Source organism: Gymnogyps californianus, chromosome 4 (assembly GCF_018139145.2).
Source record: "Gymnogyps californianus isolate 813 chromosome 4, ASM1813914v2, whole genome shotgun sequence".
Taxonomy (NCBI): Eukaryota; Metazoa; Chordata; class Aves; order Accipitriformes; family Cathartidae; genus Gymnogyps; species Gymnogyps californianus.
Genome location: NC_059474.1, coordinates 9,618,181 through 9,636,943, shown reverse-complemented (window position 1 = coordinate 9,636,943; position 18,763 = coordinate 9,618,181). Strand labels below are relative to the sequence as shown.

Below are 18,763 nucleotides of genomic sequence, written 5' to 3'. Positions count from 1 at the left end.
TATGTAAGCCTTGTCAGTAGAAACAAAGAGCTAATAAGATTAATTGACACCTGAAGATAATGACACCTGAAGATAATGAAGGAATCGGACACCTTGTGATCTGTAGCTGGAATATAACTTCTTCAGGATGAGCTTTTTACAGGCATCTGGTTTTTTTCAGCGTGAGGAAATGACTGAACAGACCAGGCTTGCGTTTTAATTTGTGATAGTTTGGTTAAAATGCAGGTATGTTTTTATTTTAGAGCAATAGATTTATTTTAACACTCTGTTTTCTAGATTTTTCCCATATTGAGTTAAGGATCCTTGCTGACTTATCATCTGAACCAGAACTTTTGAAACTGTTCCAAGAACCTGAAACCACTGATATCTTTTCCACACTGGCTTCTCAGTGGTAAGAGGAAATGTTGCATTTTTTTGATAGTAATTAGACAAAATAGTAAGAATAACTTAAACTATTGTATTACTGCGTAGTGATAACAAAAGACAGTATTTTGCCACAGTGTCTATTGTTAATACTGGTTTAACACCGTGAATTACAATTCCTTTCTGTCTTTCTGAGCCTTTTCTTCTCCATTGTGGTAATTACCATATGTCAAAATGTTGCAGTCCAACTGACCAGTATAAGCCTTGTGACTAAAGCTGGTGCAATAATATATTGTGAACAGTGCATGCTGATAACTTTCTCACTGTATTGTTGTTCACCAATTCTTTTTAAAAATCCAGAGCAGCAGTTAATTAGGTTATCCATCTGAAAAATTGCAGAACAACTTTTCTCGGTAAAAGTACAAGCATTTTTGAAACCTGCTTGGTTATCCAGTGGAAGTATTGGAATCAAATTACATATGTACAAGAAACAGAGAGACTAGAGCTCATGCAGTTCCTTTGAACTCATAGGGTTTAGTGCTTCCATCTTCTGATGGATGATCTGATACTTGGAAAAAGTGGTACTTCAGTAATTTAAAAAAATATTTCTTATCTCCATTCCCAGATTAGTATTTACTGATCTCTTCAGCATGCAGATCAAAAGATTAACTATCAAAAAAGATGGAATATTAGTTACTTAGCTGTTTGAAGGTATTTCTTATTACTGTTTGTATCATGGTGATGCCTAAAAATCTTACTTGAGTCTGGGACTCCCCTTGTACTCAAAAGTGCATGAGCATTCAGTATGCGACAGGATAGATGTCAAGAAGCTTACAGTTTGAACAGATAGGTCAGAAAAAGATGGAATAAAACGCTATAACATATAAGCAGATTGAATGATGTCATATAAATGTAATGCATTTTTCATATTTTCTCTTTGTTCCTCTCTCTCTTTTAATCCTTTATCTCCATTTTTTGTTGGAAGATTGTTAGCTGAAAATGAAAGCAAAAACAGATATGATGAATTCATCAGTCCTGATCTAGCTCAATTCCTGTCCTACAGTTTCTAAATTTTTGCAGGCATAGCCTTCCCAACCACAGTATTTCCTACTCACTGCAGTGTTTGCTAATATAGTCTGAAGTAGTACAAAGAAACAAAATGAATCTCAAATTATAATTATCCTGCTACCAACAACTGAATCAGCACTTGAGGCATGTGCATTCTGGGAGAACACAACTCAAGGTCACAAACATCCCAATGAATATAGCTATGGAAAGATCACCTTTCTCTTTAGAGTCACTTAGAAGCTTCTATTGATATTATAATCAATTCTTAGCTCTAACATGGTATCACTAGAACCTCGTGATGGTGTTAAATCCTTATTTTAGTTTGGAGGTATATTGCAAATGTATGCATGAAGATGAGTCAAATTTTGTCTCAACTCTGGGCAAGGCTCCAGAAATACCATTCTATTCAGCAACCTCACAGCTCTTGGCAGCCGTCAACCTCTTATAGTTGCTACACAGTAACTTTAAATTTAATGAAATATTACAGGCAAATATTTTTATCAGATAGAAGTGTCATGGTGTGTCTACAAAATCATTACATAATGATTCTGCTGACTCTTCTTTTAAGCTTCAGGAAAGCTAATGTTCAGAAGTAACTTTCTATTGAATCTATTTATATGACTGTTATTAATTACAGAAACACGAAGGGTGTGTTTAATCTCATCTAACCTTGGACATCTGTTATATACCTGGAGAGATTCGTTTGACCTATTGTTGATGTCCCCTGTGTAATAAGATCAATTGCACATTGAAAGCGTTGACTTCACACCATTGAGAACAAAGTAGGTCTGTGGTGGCCAGCTCACATGTAGACATCTGTTATTTGTTCTGACAAATTCAGTTCCTCCTATTGGATCAGTTCCTAGTGAACTCACCTTGGGTTTTGGAATTTTGTCCTTAATTTATTTAGCGCCGAAGAGAAGACATAAAATCACAAGCTTCACAGATACTTTCCCATTCCAGATACTTATTCATCTCTCATAGTCCACTATTGATAAATAAAATCTTTAGGGCAAACAATTATTCATTGCTTTTACTGTAGCTGGTTCCACCCAGTTGGTATTAAAACAAGTTATGAGAAGGAAGAGCAAGATAAACAACAAACCTTTTCTCTCCTCTTGGTCTCCTGATTTTCTCTGGGTCCTAATCCTTTAAAATCTGTGCAAGTGATATACCAAATGTTTTATTCTGTTTGAAGGAATTGCACGTTGTTGCTATTTGTAAATCTTTTCTAACACATTTTGGACAGTTGGAAAACCTTGACAAAAAAAAGATTTTTTTTCTCTAAGAGATCTATAAAGAATGAATTAGTTTATGAAGCTCCCTCTCAGAAGAAAAAAAATTAAGTTAATGTCAGTGTCTGACAGCATCCCAGCTTCTGAATGCATGTCAGTTGGTATCTTTTAGCAGGTTCTCTGCATCTAAAAATCCTTAGACTAATGAATATTAAATCATAAATAGTAAAGAATATATTATTGGACAAAAATCTGAGCCATACCCCAGAGTCCAGCCAAATTTTATACCTGTTTGTTCACATATTTTTGTTTTCCTAAGCTTCATGACTTCTCCACTGAAATGTGGAGCCTTCAGGCTAAAGCCTTCTATCTGAAATCCAACCTTTTGAAAAACCTTTACAGGCTTTTTATAGCATTTGGCAACAAACACACATGGTGGGCAGTTTCTGCAAAGAGGTTAGCTGTATGAGTTTCTGATTGAATTAAGATCTCTTATGTATAAAAGCTTTCCTTTCATAATTTGGTTAGGCATGCTCTACCGTGACTCAGTCTATCTCAGGGACCTTAGAGATGCCTCTCTCTTGGAAACCTATTGGATCCATGTTTCTGTTAAACATCATTTGTATGGAATCTTTACACTGGTCAACAGTGCAGTGTAGAGATGCGTAAGTATGTGTCAACCCAAACCTTGTCTATAAATTACAGCAAAAGGCTGAATGGAGGTGCTAACTTTCATGCTAAAATTCAGTGTCATGTGCAACACCATACCCAACCCAATCCTCTCTGCAAGACTAGGCTGTAATCTTATACTCCTATGGCTAGCTTACAGAGATAGCTCATTTCAGCAGTAACACAGCCTCCACCAGTCTGGGCTTCCCTGCACTATGCTCAACTGTTTACTGTAGATACTGCTTGCTGTAGATAGTTTTTTAAGTATTGTGTGTTCTGTTTGATGGAACTGTCTTGAAATTGCTATTCAGATAAAATTCTCAGAAGCTGGTGTTAACTAGTCACTTAATGCAAGTTTCTGGGTAATGTCATGCTTGGTCTCGTGTTTTATCTTTAAAGTGCTTTTTCCACACAGGAATAAAGTTCATGGAATTTTATTCCATGGAATTCACGGAATAAAATAAAAATGGTGTCTGTTGGCCACTTTGCAATAGATTTGCTTCTGTTAGCTGTTTTTGTCAGTGAAAAGTCCAAGCTCATCTCTGCCTTGTACATCCAATATATTTTCTGGTCATCTAACATAGTTACCCCAGCTAAAACTAAGATGATTTAAATAGATTTTAATGTTCACTTGTATATGCTTAGTACTATTCCTACTCTTATCCTATCCTGTCTGTAATGATGATTATATGCTATTACCAACATTATCTTACAGCGAATACTGTGTTATGGCCTACGAAGAGTAAGCCTTAAATGACAGGTCAACACCTGCTATTACAAGAACACCAAGAGTGCATTACATTAATGACCTACTTGCTACTGAACACATAGTAAAGTTTCAAGGCTTGCCTAAACTTTTGAAAATTCATGATATAACAGATTCCAGCTACCTGCAAGATTACCTTGTGTTATATTGTCTTGATGTCCTATGACAGTTACAGTCCTTTGAAAGTCAAATCATCATCCCAGTGCTGAAGATGATGAGAGCTGTCTTGGCAGCTGTCTGACCAGCCAAGAGACCTAACTGCCATAAGACATCCAAATGACAACAAATCTCAGAATGAAATTGCTCTCACTTCTTTAATCTAGCTTTTACACAATAAATGAAAATTAAGTAATTGTATTTAAAATGCTGTTGATGGGCATATCTTAAAATCACTTTCAAAGATAGAGGCTGAAAAATAAGTTTACAGTCTTTTAGGTAGTCTGCAATTTCTTTCTTAATGAGAGGTGCAATGACTACCAATCTCTTTCAAACTGTTCATTTGTCACCCTTCTCAGTAGGCTGTTGTTCCTCTGTCATAGTATGTATTCATATTGACCGTATTGGGTCAAAATCCAGGAAAAGTATCTAGATTTAGCTAAGCACTTAAGCACACTATAAATATGTGATTTCATCCTACCTGACTGATGTCTACTTTCCTGCCCGAGTGCTTTTTTGAATCGGGATAGTACTGCTTCAGAGTTCCTATGACTCAAGCATTAAGCTATACTTAAAATATTTGCATGAAGTCCTTTCCCCTGCTTCTTTAGAATCTGCCTTAGAGAACTGGAGATCCCTAGTAGTGATGAGTTCAGCTGCATCCAGCAGAGCATAGTGATATGCTCTGGGTCCTGAGGGCAGCCTAGCCATACAAATGCAACTATATTATTTATGGCTCTGGAACTAGCTTGGTCATTTTAATCTTGAAAATGTGTCACTGTGTTCCAATGTTTAATACGGACATCTCTAATATCTGCAAATTATATTTACTACCTATATTTTAGGTTCCTGAGCCTGAAATAGAATACAAAACCCAACGTTGAGTTGCCAAGCTCTGTGTACAGTGCCAAAGTATGCATCTTAAAGGGTGAAAAAGGCTATATGCTGACCGCAGAGCCATCTAAGAGAAGTTAATGAGAAATTCTAATCACAGAAGTTTGCATCTGAACTCCTTTTAGAAAGCTGGAACAGAATGACAAGGACAGCCAGTGGTCCAAAGTCCATACCTGAAGATACTTGCTAGATAGGTAGTGTTCTTTGAAAAAAGTGAGCAGGATTCACTCTTTTCAAGTGCCTGTGGTGCCCAGCTTTAATATAAAAGCTAGGTGCTTGGAGACCTCAGTTCAACTTCTTAAATCTTAGAGTATTCAACTCTACATCTGTCTCCTCCCAGGAAAATACAAAGCAAGGTTAGACTTTGTATGTTGCAGCTGAGATTCTGTTCAGCAAATATTGTAAAGTTGAAATAATTGGATTTGTTTAGTTGAGAGAAGATATGATTTAGGAAAAACATGATAAAAGTCTTCAAATATATAAAAAGTTATTGCGGAGAGTTGGGTAGAGAGTGAACTAAGCATAATGAATGGGCTTACACTGTTGTAAGAGATGTTTCAGTTAAAGAAATCTTTTGAATACTAGAGGTAGATAAATGTGGAGATGGGTTACCTATGAAGGCTGTGAAATTTCCATCACTGGAAGAAATGAGACAATTAGACAAATATTTCCAAGGATAGCTGAGGTGATTTCTCAGTGTCTCTCACAACCATATTTTTATGACAGTATGATTTTATTGCAGATTGATTAGAGCATTCAGTTGGAAAAGAGATTTATTTCAGTCCCATTTGGGGGATTATTTGTTTTTTACTTAGTGATTGTTTAATTCTGTTTGTTGGTAGTAGCTACAGGGACAAAGTCAAAGATTTATGACACTCACCTGAGTAGTCTAAATAGAACAGTGAGTACTTTCATGTTTGCTTTCCTTCTGAGCTCATGAATTATGCTTGTTGTTGTTGGTTTTGGGTGGCTTGGGGTTTGTTGGGTTTTTTTGCACAGTAGTCGCATTTCGGTGTTATCTTGGAGGATGCCAAACCAAGATGTGGCCTTGCAATTAGAGCATGCTTTAATTGTGTGTCACTGGGAGGCAGAGTTGTGGATGTGAATCCCATCAGGTGAAGAGACAACTGAGTTGCTGTCCCTCAGTAGCCAGGCAACTGTTCCAGGGTGGTACCTCCTCCACCTTATACTAAGAGAAAGCTAACAAATCCAAACCTGATAGCCAGAAGCTATCAGGGTGAATAATGATGTAATCAGGTTGCATTTCCTAGATTGGGTCCTACAGGAATCACAGAGGAGGTCAGGTGGGCTCAGAGTGGATCTATGATGAGCATGTGCACAATGTAGAATTTTGGGAGCCTATTGAACTGTTAGGAGGGAAGATTTCCCTGAGGTACCCAGAGAATTCAAGGACATCCAGGATTAAGGGGCCACTTAGTGGAGTGAAAGGGGTTGGTTCGCCATTTCGCATATAGGTATCCACATTAGTTTCTTGAATTTTGTCTAGGTCTCACAGTGCCTTATGGAATTGCCAGTATAGATTTGTGAGAGATGGACTTCCACTGAGACTGTGTAATAGAGAGGTGGCCAAAAAATAAATGTAGGGTTACTGCTCTGAGGTGAGCATCATCCCAGTGGCCAAGTCACTTAAACTAAATGGGTAGACTGAGCTTTAGGTGTCTGCTTTATGTTTTAGTCTGTAGAAAATTATTACTGGGTTATGCTTTTATCTAGTGATTCCTAAGGCACACATTGGCAAGCACCAACAAGATATTACAGATGTGTTTGCCGGCTCTAATCTTCTTAGTTTCTATTTAGATCTGTTTATGTCATAAATGTCCTAGCAGATTTATGAAAACATTTTGCCCTTTCTAAATTATAACTATGAACTAAGATGTTAAAACATGTAGACTATATATCCTCATAAACCAAGAGGTTCAGAGAAAAAGACCCTATAAGTAAGTTAGTTACAAATGGATTGAAGTGAAAGTCCAGTACTTCTATATCCCGAAATTTAAGTATGGGAATACCCAGGTGATTTATAGTCTCTAGGAACAATATTAGCATATGAAACGAAGAACATTCTCATGACCACATTATCTCTCTGAGATTAAATCAATGGAAACTTAGTCTAGAAACATTATTAAATGTTGTCTTTTCAAGGTAAATATACCTCTTCTGTAGACGATATTTACTATTTGAGAAGGGGAGAAATTCAGAAGGGTCTTTAGTAAATTGTTTACGGTATGATCTAATTACGAGCATAAATCTACTACTACTATAAATTGTGTATTTTCATTTCTGTGAGAGCAGAAAGATAATTGTCCCTGTGCACAAAGTTTTCCATGCAGTGATAAATTATCTAGGCATTTTCTGTCATATATTCTGTGTCATAGGTTGTCTGTTGAGCCAGTGTAGATCCAGTGTAATGAAATCCATGTTGGTCTGTGCCTCAGAAAAATGGCTTTATAGATAAGACTGTTGGACAGTTGTGACTTAGTATTTTAGCTTTTGTACTCTGTAACTCTTTTCAGTTTGGAAATCATAGTATATGAATCAGAGAACACACAAAAAGTTTGCCCATATGCAATCAATTTTCCTTATATTCTGCAGCTAAAGAATAAGAGAGTAGAGAAATTTTAATAATCTCTATTAAAAATACTTATGTAGTACTATCTAGTGGAGGAATATCTCTAATACTGATAGTACTATGTAATAGAGGAATATATCTAATACTGTTTAATATGCAGGTGTATTGTGTATTGAAAGATAATTACCTGAATAATCTGATAACTGCAGCCATTCCAGTATGAAAACAGGCATTCTCTTTACACTATTAATTTCTACCTCTAAACTATAATTCAGCCTGTATGCATTGACTGCTGATGGTGAATTAAAGTAACAAAGTAATTAGTGGATACTTTTTAAGGGTGATATTTACTCTGATTATACCAATGAAAGGACGATTTGTGACAGTTGTGTACAATGCTTACACTCAAGGCTACACTTGAAAGAAGGCTGGAGAATTTGATAGTTGGTCTAGTTGCTCCTATTTCACTTTGAGATCTAAGTTTTGTAAAATCCAAACCACAAAATATTCCCTTCTCTTTCATCTGTCATCTGCTTCCTCATATTCATGCTGTTAGTGCTTTCTTTTGTGTGATGATGGAGAACAGCATGAATGCATGTCCTTCTTTCAGGTATTGAATTTATCTTCTAGTAAGTACTGGACATAATAGTTGTTCACCTGAGTCTATGTGGCTTTCAGAGAGTTAAAAAAATGGCTGCAGAATAAGAAGACATACCTCATTATTTCTTTGTAGCAATGGCAGTTAATATCTAAAATAGCGAAGTGTGTAGCTATCATGGAATTCCAAGGGGTTTATAAATTCTTTACCACTAATCATTTTGAAAAACATTTCTTTCCATTTTTATATTGTGGGCTTGGTTGTCTGACACTTTAAGACATGGAAGAGTCTTTAGCTTACACTATCCTTGCCAGAATCAGAGGAACTTGAACACTTGATTTCCAATAATCTTGGGAACTGCAGGCTGTTTATAAAATGTACTGAACATAAAAGTCCATCTTTCCTCAGCTGATGTGTATGTGTGATCATGGTAGTATCTGTTGTGAACTGTTTTGGTAAGAGACAGACATGCTAATTTTGGAAATTACTTGAGAAAAAGCCTACAGAGAAACAAAGCACAGAACTACTTGGGATTACCTTATCGGAAGGACAAAAGTCTCTTTTTTTTTTTTTTTTCTTTCTTTCTCAAAAAAAAAGATAAGTTCAACCAGGTTTGAATAAAAAGACCACAGTGCAGAAAGGCAGAAAGGTTTGTTTTGTTCTTCACAGACTGTCTTCCTCCAGGAAATTTTATTTCTTTACCACCTGCCAAGCAGGGGACTCAAGGAACTGATTATATCTAACAGTGGCAAGGTGAGCCAAACTGTTGCACACTGGCAGTTGGCCCAGCAGGAACTATGGCGAAATAGGGACTCTTGTTTTTCCAGCCACTTGGCAATTCAGGATACTTCCTGACAACAGCTCTATCTGTTGATATCCTGCTGAGTTCTGAAGAACACAGGAAATAAGCAGAGGTATTTCAGGTATTCCTGAAATAAATCAAAATAAGTCCTCATGGGCTGAATTATACAAAAAGATAGTGTACTGGGTGTGTTTGAAAAAGATAAGGTCAGGTATGCACAAATGCTTGGTGGTAGGCTGACTAAATATGTATATACTTGCCCATACCCACTTTATACAACCTTGTTTCAAATACTTTCTTTGTATCAAATAGATTAAAGATTCATCCTCAGCAAAACACTGTCTTTTTTTAGGTTACTTCATATAGATGTATGGTATAGCAGACATTGAATTCAGTTAAGCTGCCTACTCCCTTAAATAGCAAGAGCAAAGACCAGTAAATCAGGACTGAGATAAATAGATTTTTGAGAAGCGAAAACCACATCTGTAGCTAAATGGTTTTTAAACAGATATGAATATTTGGGCTTCTATATTAATTTTATGAAAATATTATCAACAAGCTCTTGAAAGAGTCATTATTAATCAAGAGATGTCACCTGGGTGTTTGTTAGGTGATTAAGTAGTAATGAAATAATCATGCTTATCCAGGTGGACTTCTACCAAGGAGACAGGAAGAGCTTTTGCTCTCCTCCCGTCCCCGTGAGCAGACATATGGTTACAAGATGCAGCCACAGGGTTACACAGCTCCCTCTCCCCCAGTTAGAGATCTCTCAGTTTTGTTCATTGTCTAAATAATGAGATATACCAGCTTAAGACTCTTAGAACTCCATCTTTGTCTGAAGACTTTTCTAGGTAGTCTGGGCTATTTCATACACTTCTAATCAGATATTAGAACATGTAGTCTCTTGGATTCATTCTCCACTTTTTGTGAGCTTAATGTCAAGTCTAAAATGAATTTGGGTTAATTCATTTCACTTCATACCTTGCAAAATAATGAAATCTTTGGTTTTTGGAGTTGCAATGAAGAAGAGACATACCATGCAATTGAGCATATATGAGATCGTGAAACTATGTTTTGCAGTATTAAGACAAATTACAAGCATACCTGCTCTTCACCATGGAGTACTTAGGGTTACTTCTAGAATCCTGCCTTTGAAGAGAGCAGAGAAAAGTTTTCATGTGTGTTATATGGCAGTCCATATAAAGTTACACTTTAAATAAATGTAACTGAATACCCCTGCTGGAGTCTCTATTTAGAAATATATGACTGTGTTGTGATCTTTCAGCTCTGAAGTTTGGCTAGGTAACTCAGCCATTATTGATTTGCTGTAAATCTGGAGGTCCTAAACTCAGTGCTGCCTGCTAGGAGTCTCACTAAGGGTTGACAGAACATTTCTTTCATTATCATTGGATTACCTGGTCTTGTAATACTGTTATCATTTTTAATTAGTTTCAAAGCTTCTGCTTATTTTTCTTTTGTGAAATAAATTCTGAAGAAACAATTTTTGCAGTATTTTTAACTGAATAATTATTAGTACTTATCCATAGTCTCATTGTTTATGTATCATTTCTATTCTGATCAATATCTAAAATATCTCTCGTTTTGTATCTTGTATCTTTCTTTTTTTTATTCAGAGTATTACTGATAAAAAGTGAGGAATCAAGAATTTGTTTCATATATGCAGTTCAGAGAGAGACACAATTTCAGTTTGAATGGGAAGGCATACTCTTCCAAATCAAGTCACATTCAGGGGCAGGTATTCTGTTGCAGAAGGTCTAATTGTGGAGATACTACTCATTATGAATCTGGTGTTTAATAATAACTTATTTGGTAAAATAGGTGTGAGTGAGGCTGTACCACTTGCAGCTCCTGCAGCTATGTCACTGCAGATTTCTTAGGATTGTTCTTGAGAAATATTTTGAACCTATGAGGTACTATAGTATAAGCTTGAATTCCTGTGAGAATAAATGTGGTCTCTTGTGGTAGGAAAAGATGCTGACAAGGTGACGGCAGTTATTAAGAAACAGAGAAGCCCTAAGAAAAAGTAAGGCAGAATCCCTCACACTGCTGGTTAGTGCTTTATGCTTGGTAAGAGTATGCCTGGTCTTACACAGGAGTATAAGAGTAGAAGGACCTTTTTGGTCATAAAATTGTTGCAGGTGACAATGTCATAAACTTCCTTTTATAGATTGGTAGGGTCTCAACTTAGAACTATTTTTAACCTACATAATGCTATTGAAGAGCTGTTGAATTCCCCATTCCTCTTCTGGCTAGAAAGCTCCTTTTACTTTCTACCTTATATTTATTCCTACAGTTTATATACCCAAATTATTCTCACCAATGTTGTCCATTAGTTTTATTAGCTCTCCTCGACCCCAATGTTTGCTTTGTATAAATACTTCAGGAAGGCAATCAACTGTGTTCTCAACCTTCATTCTTTAAGGAAACAAGACAAGCTTTCTTAGGGTATTTGTCATCAAGATACCTTAATAAACTAGTGTTAGGAGCAGCTAGTTATGACTACACGGAATTCCACATAGGTTAATCTGTATCTCTTCTTGGCAAGGAAAAAGAGCCTCTGTGGCACTGACTGGCTGTTTCACTAAACTGCTCTAGTTACCAAAGCTAGCTTTTTTTAGCTAGCTCTGAAATCTCTGCACCAGAGCACAGTCTCAGGAATACTTGTATCATGGTCTGGAAACATAACTTAATTTTGGAACAGCCATGAAACTGGCCTAGCAGAATGATGAATGAAACAAAGAAATAATGACTGGAGAGGCTACCTTTATTCTAATAAATTTAGTGCCAGGGATGTTCCTGGTTGCTGGCATTCAAAATCTGGGTTGGTAAATTGGTCCCTATCATGGTCGTGGCTTTGGACCAAACAGTTCCTGGGCACAGTTCCTGAATTAGCATGGGCCAGGGTTTATTTCCACAAGGTTGCTGGATGCAGCACCATGTTTGGATGGTAAGAGAGTTTTAAAGTATGGATATGTGGTGGTGTTTTCCAGTTAGCCCCAGTGCTGCAGAATATTTATGGGCAGGTTTAATTTCTTAATACTGACATAATCAATGTCTCCTTTCACATGGTTGATTCTTTTTCTATTCAATGTTCTGGTAGCCTACCACCACCAAGTTCATGTTTCTTGAACATGGTAACCAAATTATGTTAACTACCCCAGATAAAATCTCACCCGTATATTGTACAGCAGCACTAATATTGTCCTGTAATTGAAAATAGCTCACTTAACACATCCTGAAATGGCATTTGTTTTTCCACAGCCAAACCATGCTGTTTCCTTGTTGTTCCATGGTCAATTATTACATCTTTTCTTTGTTTCTAATTCCTCATTCCCTACTTTATACAAAAATTCTATACTTTAATAATTCTTATTTGCAAATAAAATAGCTTGCAGAAAAGCAGTAGTCTCTTATTCTTTAGTCTCTGTGAAAGGCTTTATTTCTCAAGCTGTGCAGCATGTAGGGATAGGTTCACAGTTACTGCAGTCTGGAGGGGGGAAATGGTGTCAGGGTGCTATCTGATTTTGTTCCTCTCTGCTGTGTTGGAGAAGAGTTTCTTGTGAAATAGCTTGGAAGACAAGCTCTAAGATCTCTGTATATTGCATTTTAGTTTCTCTTTTCTGTCTTATACTCACTTTGGGATTAGGTAGTTGCTTATATCTGCTTGAAAACATTGTGAAATCAGCTGTAATTGTATCCTCAGATTACGGCTCCAGTTTTGGCCTAGGAGTATTTAGCCTGGTATGCCATTAATGGTAAAGTTCATTACTTTTACTTAAATTTCTGTAAGGCTAACAGATTAAATCATTGTTCTGAAGAAGCATCATTATTTAAATCAGGCTTATTTGCATTAGGCAAACAGCACTAATTCTAGATTGAGATTTTCATCCCTCTCAATAAACATCACTTGTGAAATATGTCTGTTTCTTAATGAATGATTGTAGTAACTGTTACATTTTTGCATAATAAAAGAATTGTACTAAAGGGTACTCCTCAAAAGATTCTGACAGGAAACAGTTGAAAATTGTGGCATTTGCAAATATAATGTGCATGATAGCTGTAATAATTTTTGCTTTGCCTTTGGAATACCTTTGTTAGGTAGCTCTGCCTCCACAAATGAGGGTTTAAATATATATGTGTGTATATATATTTGAACTTTTCTGTTGAGATGTAGCAGACAGATCCAGGTTTTGGCTTGTGATGTTTAATTTTTGCAGTATGTTTTTTCAAAGAACATTCATGTAGTGGTTTAATTAGCTATCGCTTTCTCCACCTACTCCCTTCCACTCCCTTGTCCCATCCCTCCCCCCCCAAAAATAACTACTGAAAATGCTGAAATTTAGTGAAAGGGAGAAAGTTCAGTTTGCCTTCTCAGAATCAGAGTTTTAAAACATTTTAAGCTCCGAGTTCCACGCCTCATGGGTGTTGCTGTGGAATATTTTAACAGTTTTACTTCTGCAGCAAAGCAATTTCTATCTGTTTTGAAAGCTCACTTGCAATAGTTGATATTAATGAAATTTAACACTTGTCTTGCTTTGCACTCTGACAGACTGTCTGTATGGCCCTGTGGTGGGTTGACCCCGGCTGGATGCCAGGTGCCCACCAAAGCCGCTCTATCACTCCCCTCCTCAGCTGGACGGGGGAGAGAAAATAAAACGAAAGGCTCGTGGGTCGAGATAAGGACAGGGAGATCACTCAGCAATTACCGTCATGGGCAAAAGAGACTCGACTTGGGGAAAAATTAGTTTAATTTATTACTAGTCAAAACGGAGCAGGATAATGAGAAATAAAACCAAATCTTAAAACACCTTCCCCCCACCCCTCCCTTCTTCCCCGGCTTAACTTTACTCCTGATTTTCTCTACCTCCTCTCCCCTGAGCAGCACAGGGGGATGGGGAATGGGGGTTGCAGTCAGTTCATCACACGTTGTTTCTGCCGCTCCTTCCTCCTCAGGGGGAGGACTCCTCACACTCTTCCCCTGCTCCAGCGTGGGGTCCCTCCCACAGGAGACAGTCCTCCATGAACTTCTCCAATGTGAGTCCTTCCCACGGGCTGCAGTTCTTCACAAACCACTCCAGCATGGGTCCCTTCCACAGGGTGCAGTCCTTCAGGAACAGACTGCTCCAGTGTGGGCTTCCCACGGGGTCACAGCGTCCTTTGGGCATCCCCCTGCTCCGGCGTGGGGTCCTCCACGGGCTGCAGGTGGATATCTGCTCCTCTGTTAACCTCCATGGGCTGCAGGGGAACAGCCTGCCTCACCATGGTCTTCCCCACAGGCTGCAGGGGAGTCTCTGCTGCGGCTCCTGGAGCACCTCCTCCCCTCCTTCTTCCCTGACCTTGGTGTCTGCAGAGTTGTTCCTCTCACATATTCTCACTCTGCTCTCTCTGGCTGCAACTGCTCCTCCGCTGAAACTTTTTTTCCCTTTCTTAAATATGTTATCCCAGAGGCGCTACCACTGTTACTGATGGGCTCGACCTTGGCCAGCGGCGGGTCCGTCTGGGAACCCGCTGGCATTAACTTTATCGGACATAGGGGAAGCTTCTAGCAGCTTCTCACAGAAGCCACCCCTGTAGCCCCCCCACTACCAAAACCTTGCCACGCAAACCCAATACAGGCCCCTTATGGAGGTTTCACCTTGTAGTTTACAGTCCCTTGGAGCAGTGCAGCTGTGACATTTGTTTAGACTAGCAGATAATAAGGCAGAGGGAATAAAGTCTTCAGGAAGCATAATGGCTTTTGGTTTTAGAAGAGCTAAACAATAGCTTTAAATAAACCAGGTTGTTAACTACAGGTTTAACCAGACAGCTTAATTTTATGTCACATTGGGAGCTTATTATTATTGCACATTAAATGCTTTCTTAGCATTCTAGAATAAACAAAAAATAAAATTTTAGAATTGTCACCACCACAACTAACACACAAACTAGTGAAAAAGCAAGCTCTGAGGAGGCTGGACAGTCCTCAGTTGTTTCATGGTGTCTGATAACATTTGGCTTTGCTAATTTCATGGAGAGGCTTTCTTGTGTATGAAAAGCTATCATCTCCAAATAGTCATCTCCTTCTAGAGTGACTTTGATAAAATGCTACATTTTATGAGCACACTCCAGAGCTTAATAAAATGTTTCCATTTATTTCATTTAACTCAATTAACTTTAGTGTCAAGCTAACTCTTGATGAAATCAAGAATGCAAAGCCAATTCATTCTTCACTTTTACTTTTGCCATTAGTTCAGTGTGGTCATAGGCATAATAGAAATTTAAGCTGCAAGAGGTATTTTTAGTGAAGATTGAAAGAGATGGGATATGAAGTATCTCATCCCTCTCTGCGGAACCCATTTGTTCAAGACCCTCATATATAGCATGACTGATTTCTTCCTCTTTTGATTGCCCTACCAAGATATTTAGAAGTCTTTTTATTTTTTTCTGAACTATGTAGATGCAATTTGATGTAGTTTGACATCTCCTCCCTTCTTCCCCTGCTTGTTTTTCCTGAGCAAACTGTACATTGTTGTGACAATATTATAGCTCCATGTTTTGTTCCATGTAATATCTGAGATGGCAGTTACATCATCTTTTGATTATATATTAAGAACTCTGTTTCCTTCTATTTCACTTTTCTGGTATTTGTCTAAAGGCTGCTCTGAAGGTCTATCTATTTCTTTATAAAGTTATGAGACTTCTAACAGGCCCAAGATGGGTAATTATTTGATGCTCTGCCACAGCTACCTGTATCATCTCCCAAAATGGCTTCTGTTCCTTCTTAAGTATTTGAAGCCTCTTACAGAAAAGCTTGTAAAGTAGATGTGACAAGTGAAGAAAGAACTCTAAGAGCATTAATTTGCATTTGATCCCTGACATTATTGTTTTATACAAATGGCCTCTGACAAATTTTATGTCATCCCAATTTGTATAGATCCCTTAATCTGTTTACATTTATTTGTTCTTTCAAGCACTATTGATGTTCACACTGGCACCCGAAGCTGGGAGTTAGTTACCCTGACTTCCTTTTATTCTGTGCTCGTAGACCCGAAGACCCTAAAATAAGAATGCTCTCTAGTTAATTAATTCCTTCAGCAATACATGACTCAGAAATAAATATCACTTGTCTGTGTAATTCACTATGTAAGAGAGACTAGGAATGTGAGAAGAAAGCCCTTTTTTTTGTTTCTGCAGGAGTGAAGGAGAGAAAACATGAAGGTTGCAGGGTGGGATGTGCTCTTTCAAGCACCTTCATTGATGTCAGGGACTTTCTGTTCTAACTGACAGATGTCCAGAATTGTGCATTTTTAAAGAAAAATCTCTAAGTGACCTTTTTTGTCAAGAGCACTGAAAATAAGTGCTATCTAATTTATCTCTTCAATATCCAATATCTGGGACATCAACATGCAGGTAAATATCTTAATAAAGATAATGGATCACTTTACTCCCAAATGAATCTTTCAACAAATTGTTACTGATGATAGCTATAATTTATGACATGACCTTGTTGCAATTTCTTTATCTGGTTCCCTGCTGCTTTAAAATGTAGCAACAGAAGACTTCTGGCCCACAGAGCAAACTGCAAAGACATGTCTTTATCTTCTGTAAAATACATGAAAGCTAGACATCATGCTCTTTAAAAGAGGGTTGAGGACTAATGAAATAAATCTTCATGCAGTGGACTATAGAGGCTACTCAGACAAAATAAATTATTATATGATTAACTACTGGAAGGACTTCTAAAATCCTAAAGTGCCTCTGGAATCTTGCAAAAGAGTTTTATAGGGGTTATAAAGCTTTTCCTGGTGCTAAATAGATACAGAACAAATTAAAATGCAGTTTGGTAGGGTGGTATACAAAGAGGGGAAAGAGACGCGATGACAAAAATGTTGCAGAGCTGGCTGTAGTATAGGAAGGATGACATCAAGCTGACAGTGCTGTAGTCTTTCATTCAAAGAAGTTGAACACAACTAAAAGCTTTTATAAAAACGTCTAAACTAAATAAAACACAAATTTAAACTCCCTGAATGGGAGGTTGTGACCCTCTCCCCTCTGTGTTTAACTACATGACCCCTATATTTACATGGGAGATCCATGCCAGAGATTCTCCAACATGTGCAGTGGCCGCTGGAAGACAGCTCTGCCTCTCCCGATGCCAGGGTGAGAATAAATATACAAGAAATGGGGACCCTGTGTATTATCCTTTAGATAAGGAGGAGGAGATGTGAGGAATCTGGTGTGCTAAAGATATCCCAGTGCTCTAGTTTGTTGATTCATTTATTGGTGCATATCCTTGGGTGAGGAGTTTCTTTGTGTTACTCTGTAACCTTATATCTCACTTATGCAAACCAGGTTACGATAAAAATGTGAATACAAGCATTTGACATAACATCTGAATCAGACATGAGAAGTGTTTAGAAGTGATATAGATAAAGAAATAAAAGAAAAAATGACTTAATATATTGCTTAGGTTACATCAGAAAGGTCTCTTTCTGTTAGCTATTTCACCTGCTGTTTCCCTTCTGACAAGACGTTAGTCTGCATTTCAGTCTTTGTAGAGGCTTCTTTCCTTTTTTTATAAAAGTATCTTATTTCCACTCTTCTGCGCAGTCTAGACAAATTTAATTTTTCGTCCTGATGTCTCTATGCTGCTCTTATGAGGAAGACAATCTAGCTACTTTTTGTTTAGAACATAGTTGTGTAAATGCCTCATAGTTATAGAAGGCATATATATGTGGTTATATATGTGGTTTTCACTGGACATTCTGTATCAAACCATACATTAAAACTGTGTATGATCAGAATATCTAGATGGGCTAATTGCATGTACCTTATGCCTGGCTCTTGATTGACATGTGAGGCAAAAGTAGTGATCTATTTTGATATGACAGTGGCTTCAGGGAAACTGTTTCCCATCCTCTTCCTCTTCTGTATTTTGTAACAGACATTAGCCAGGCAAAAGTAGTTCCAAGATAGATAGCTTCCACATGTTACCTTAAAAATGTCTGAGACATCTTATGCCTGAGCCTTGTCAGCATTTTCTATTAGTCATGGAATAGCAGCTTTCAAACAAATTGCTTATTCTTGCGCATTGCATTAACAGTGAGTGGACTAGGTTATGTGTTGCCAATCTTTTCCGTATGTTTAGGATGCTCACATACATTGTGGTATATATTCTGCTTGCCTTAGGTATAAGGCCAACGTAATTGAAAAAGTAAGCTTTCAGAATTTACCTCCTACATGATCTATCCAGTGGCAATATCACTGTAAAACTGAGCTTTTCTAAAGCTTGCAGTTGTCACTAATTACATAAATTGTCTATACCAGTTTCATAAGCCAACACAAAGTTCCAGGCACAAACTTACAAAATATACAACCCTCATCTGGTATTAAATAGCAACAGGTGATTAAAAATGAGAGATTTATATAGTTCACTGATGAAATTTTAGAAAGCTGTAAAAGCAGTCAGATGAACGAATGTGTATTCACTCATATATTCACTCATTTATTGGACGTTAATGACCATGTATAAAATGAATAAAATGGCGCTCCATCTCGTTTCCCACATCAACAACTCACAGCTAGGACTTGGATTAATTGGCAGATGCAGGAGAGCGGCCAA

The 18,763-nt window shown here is 37.5% G+C and overlaps 1 protein-coding gene across 1 annotated transcript in view; it reads left to right on the top strand.

Moving 5' to 3' along the window:
* POLN (DNA polymerase nu) overlaps window positions 1-18,763 on the top strand; it is a 118,879-nt gene that overhangs the window by 60,034 nt on the left and 40,082 nt on the right. Inside the window, exon 18 of the mRNA XM_050896655.1 lies at window positions 277-391. Coding sequence (XP_050752612.1) covers window positions 277-391 — 115 coding nt within the window. The remainder of the gene's footprint in view (window positions 1-276; window positions 392-18,763) is intronic.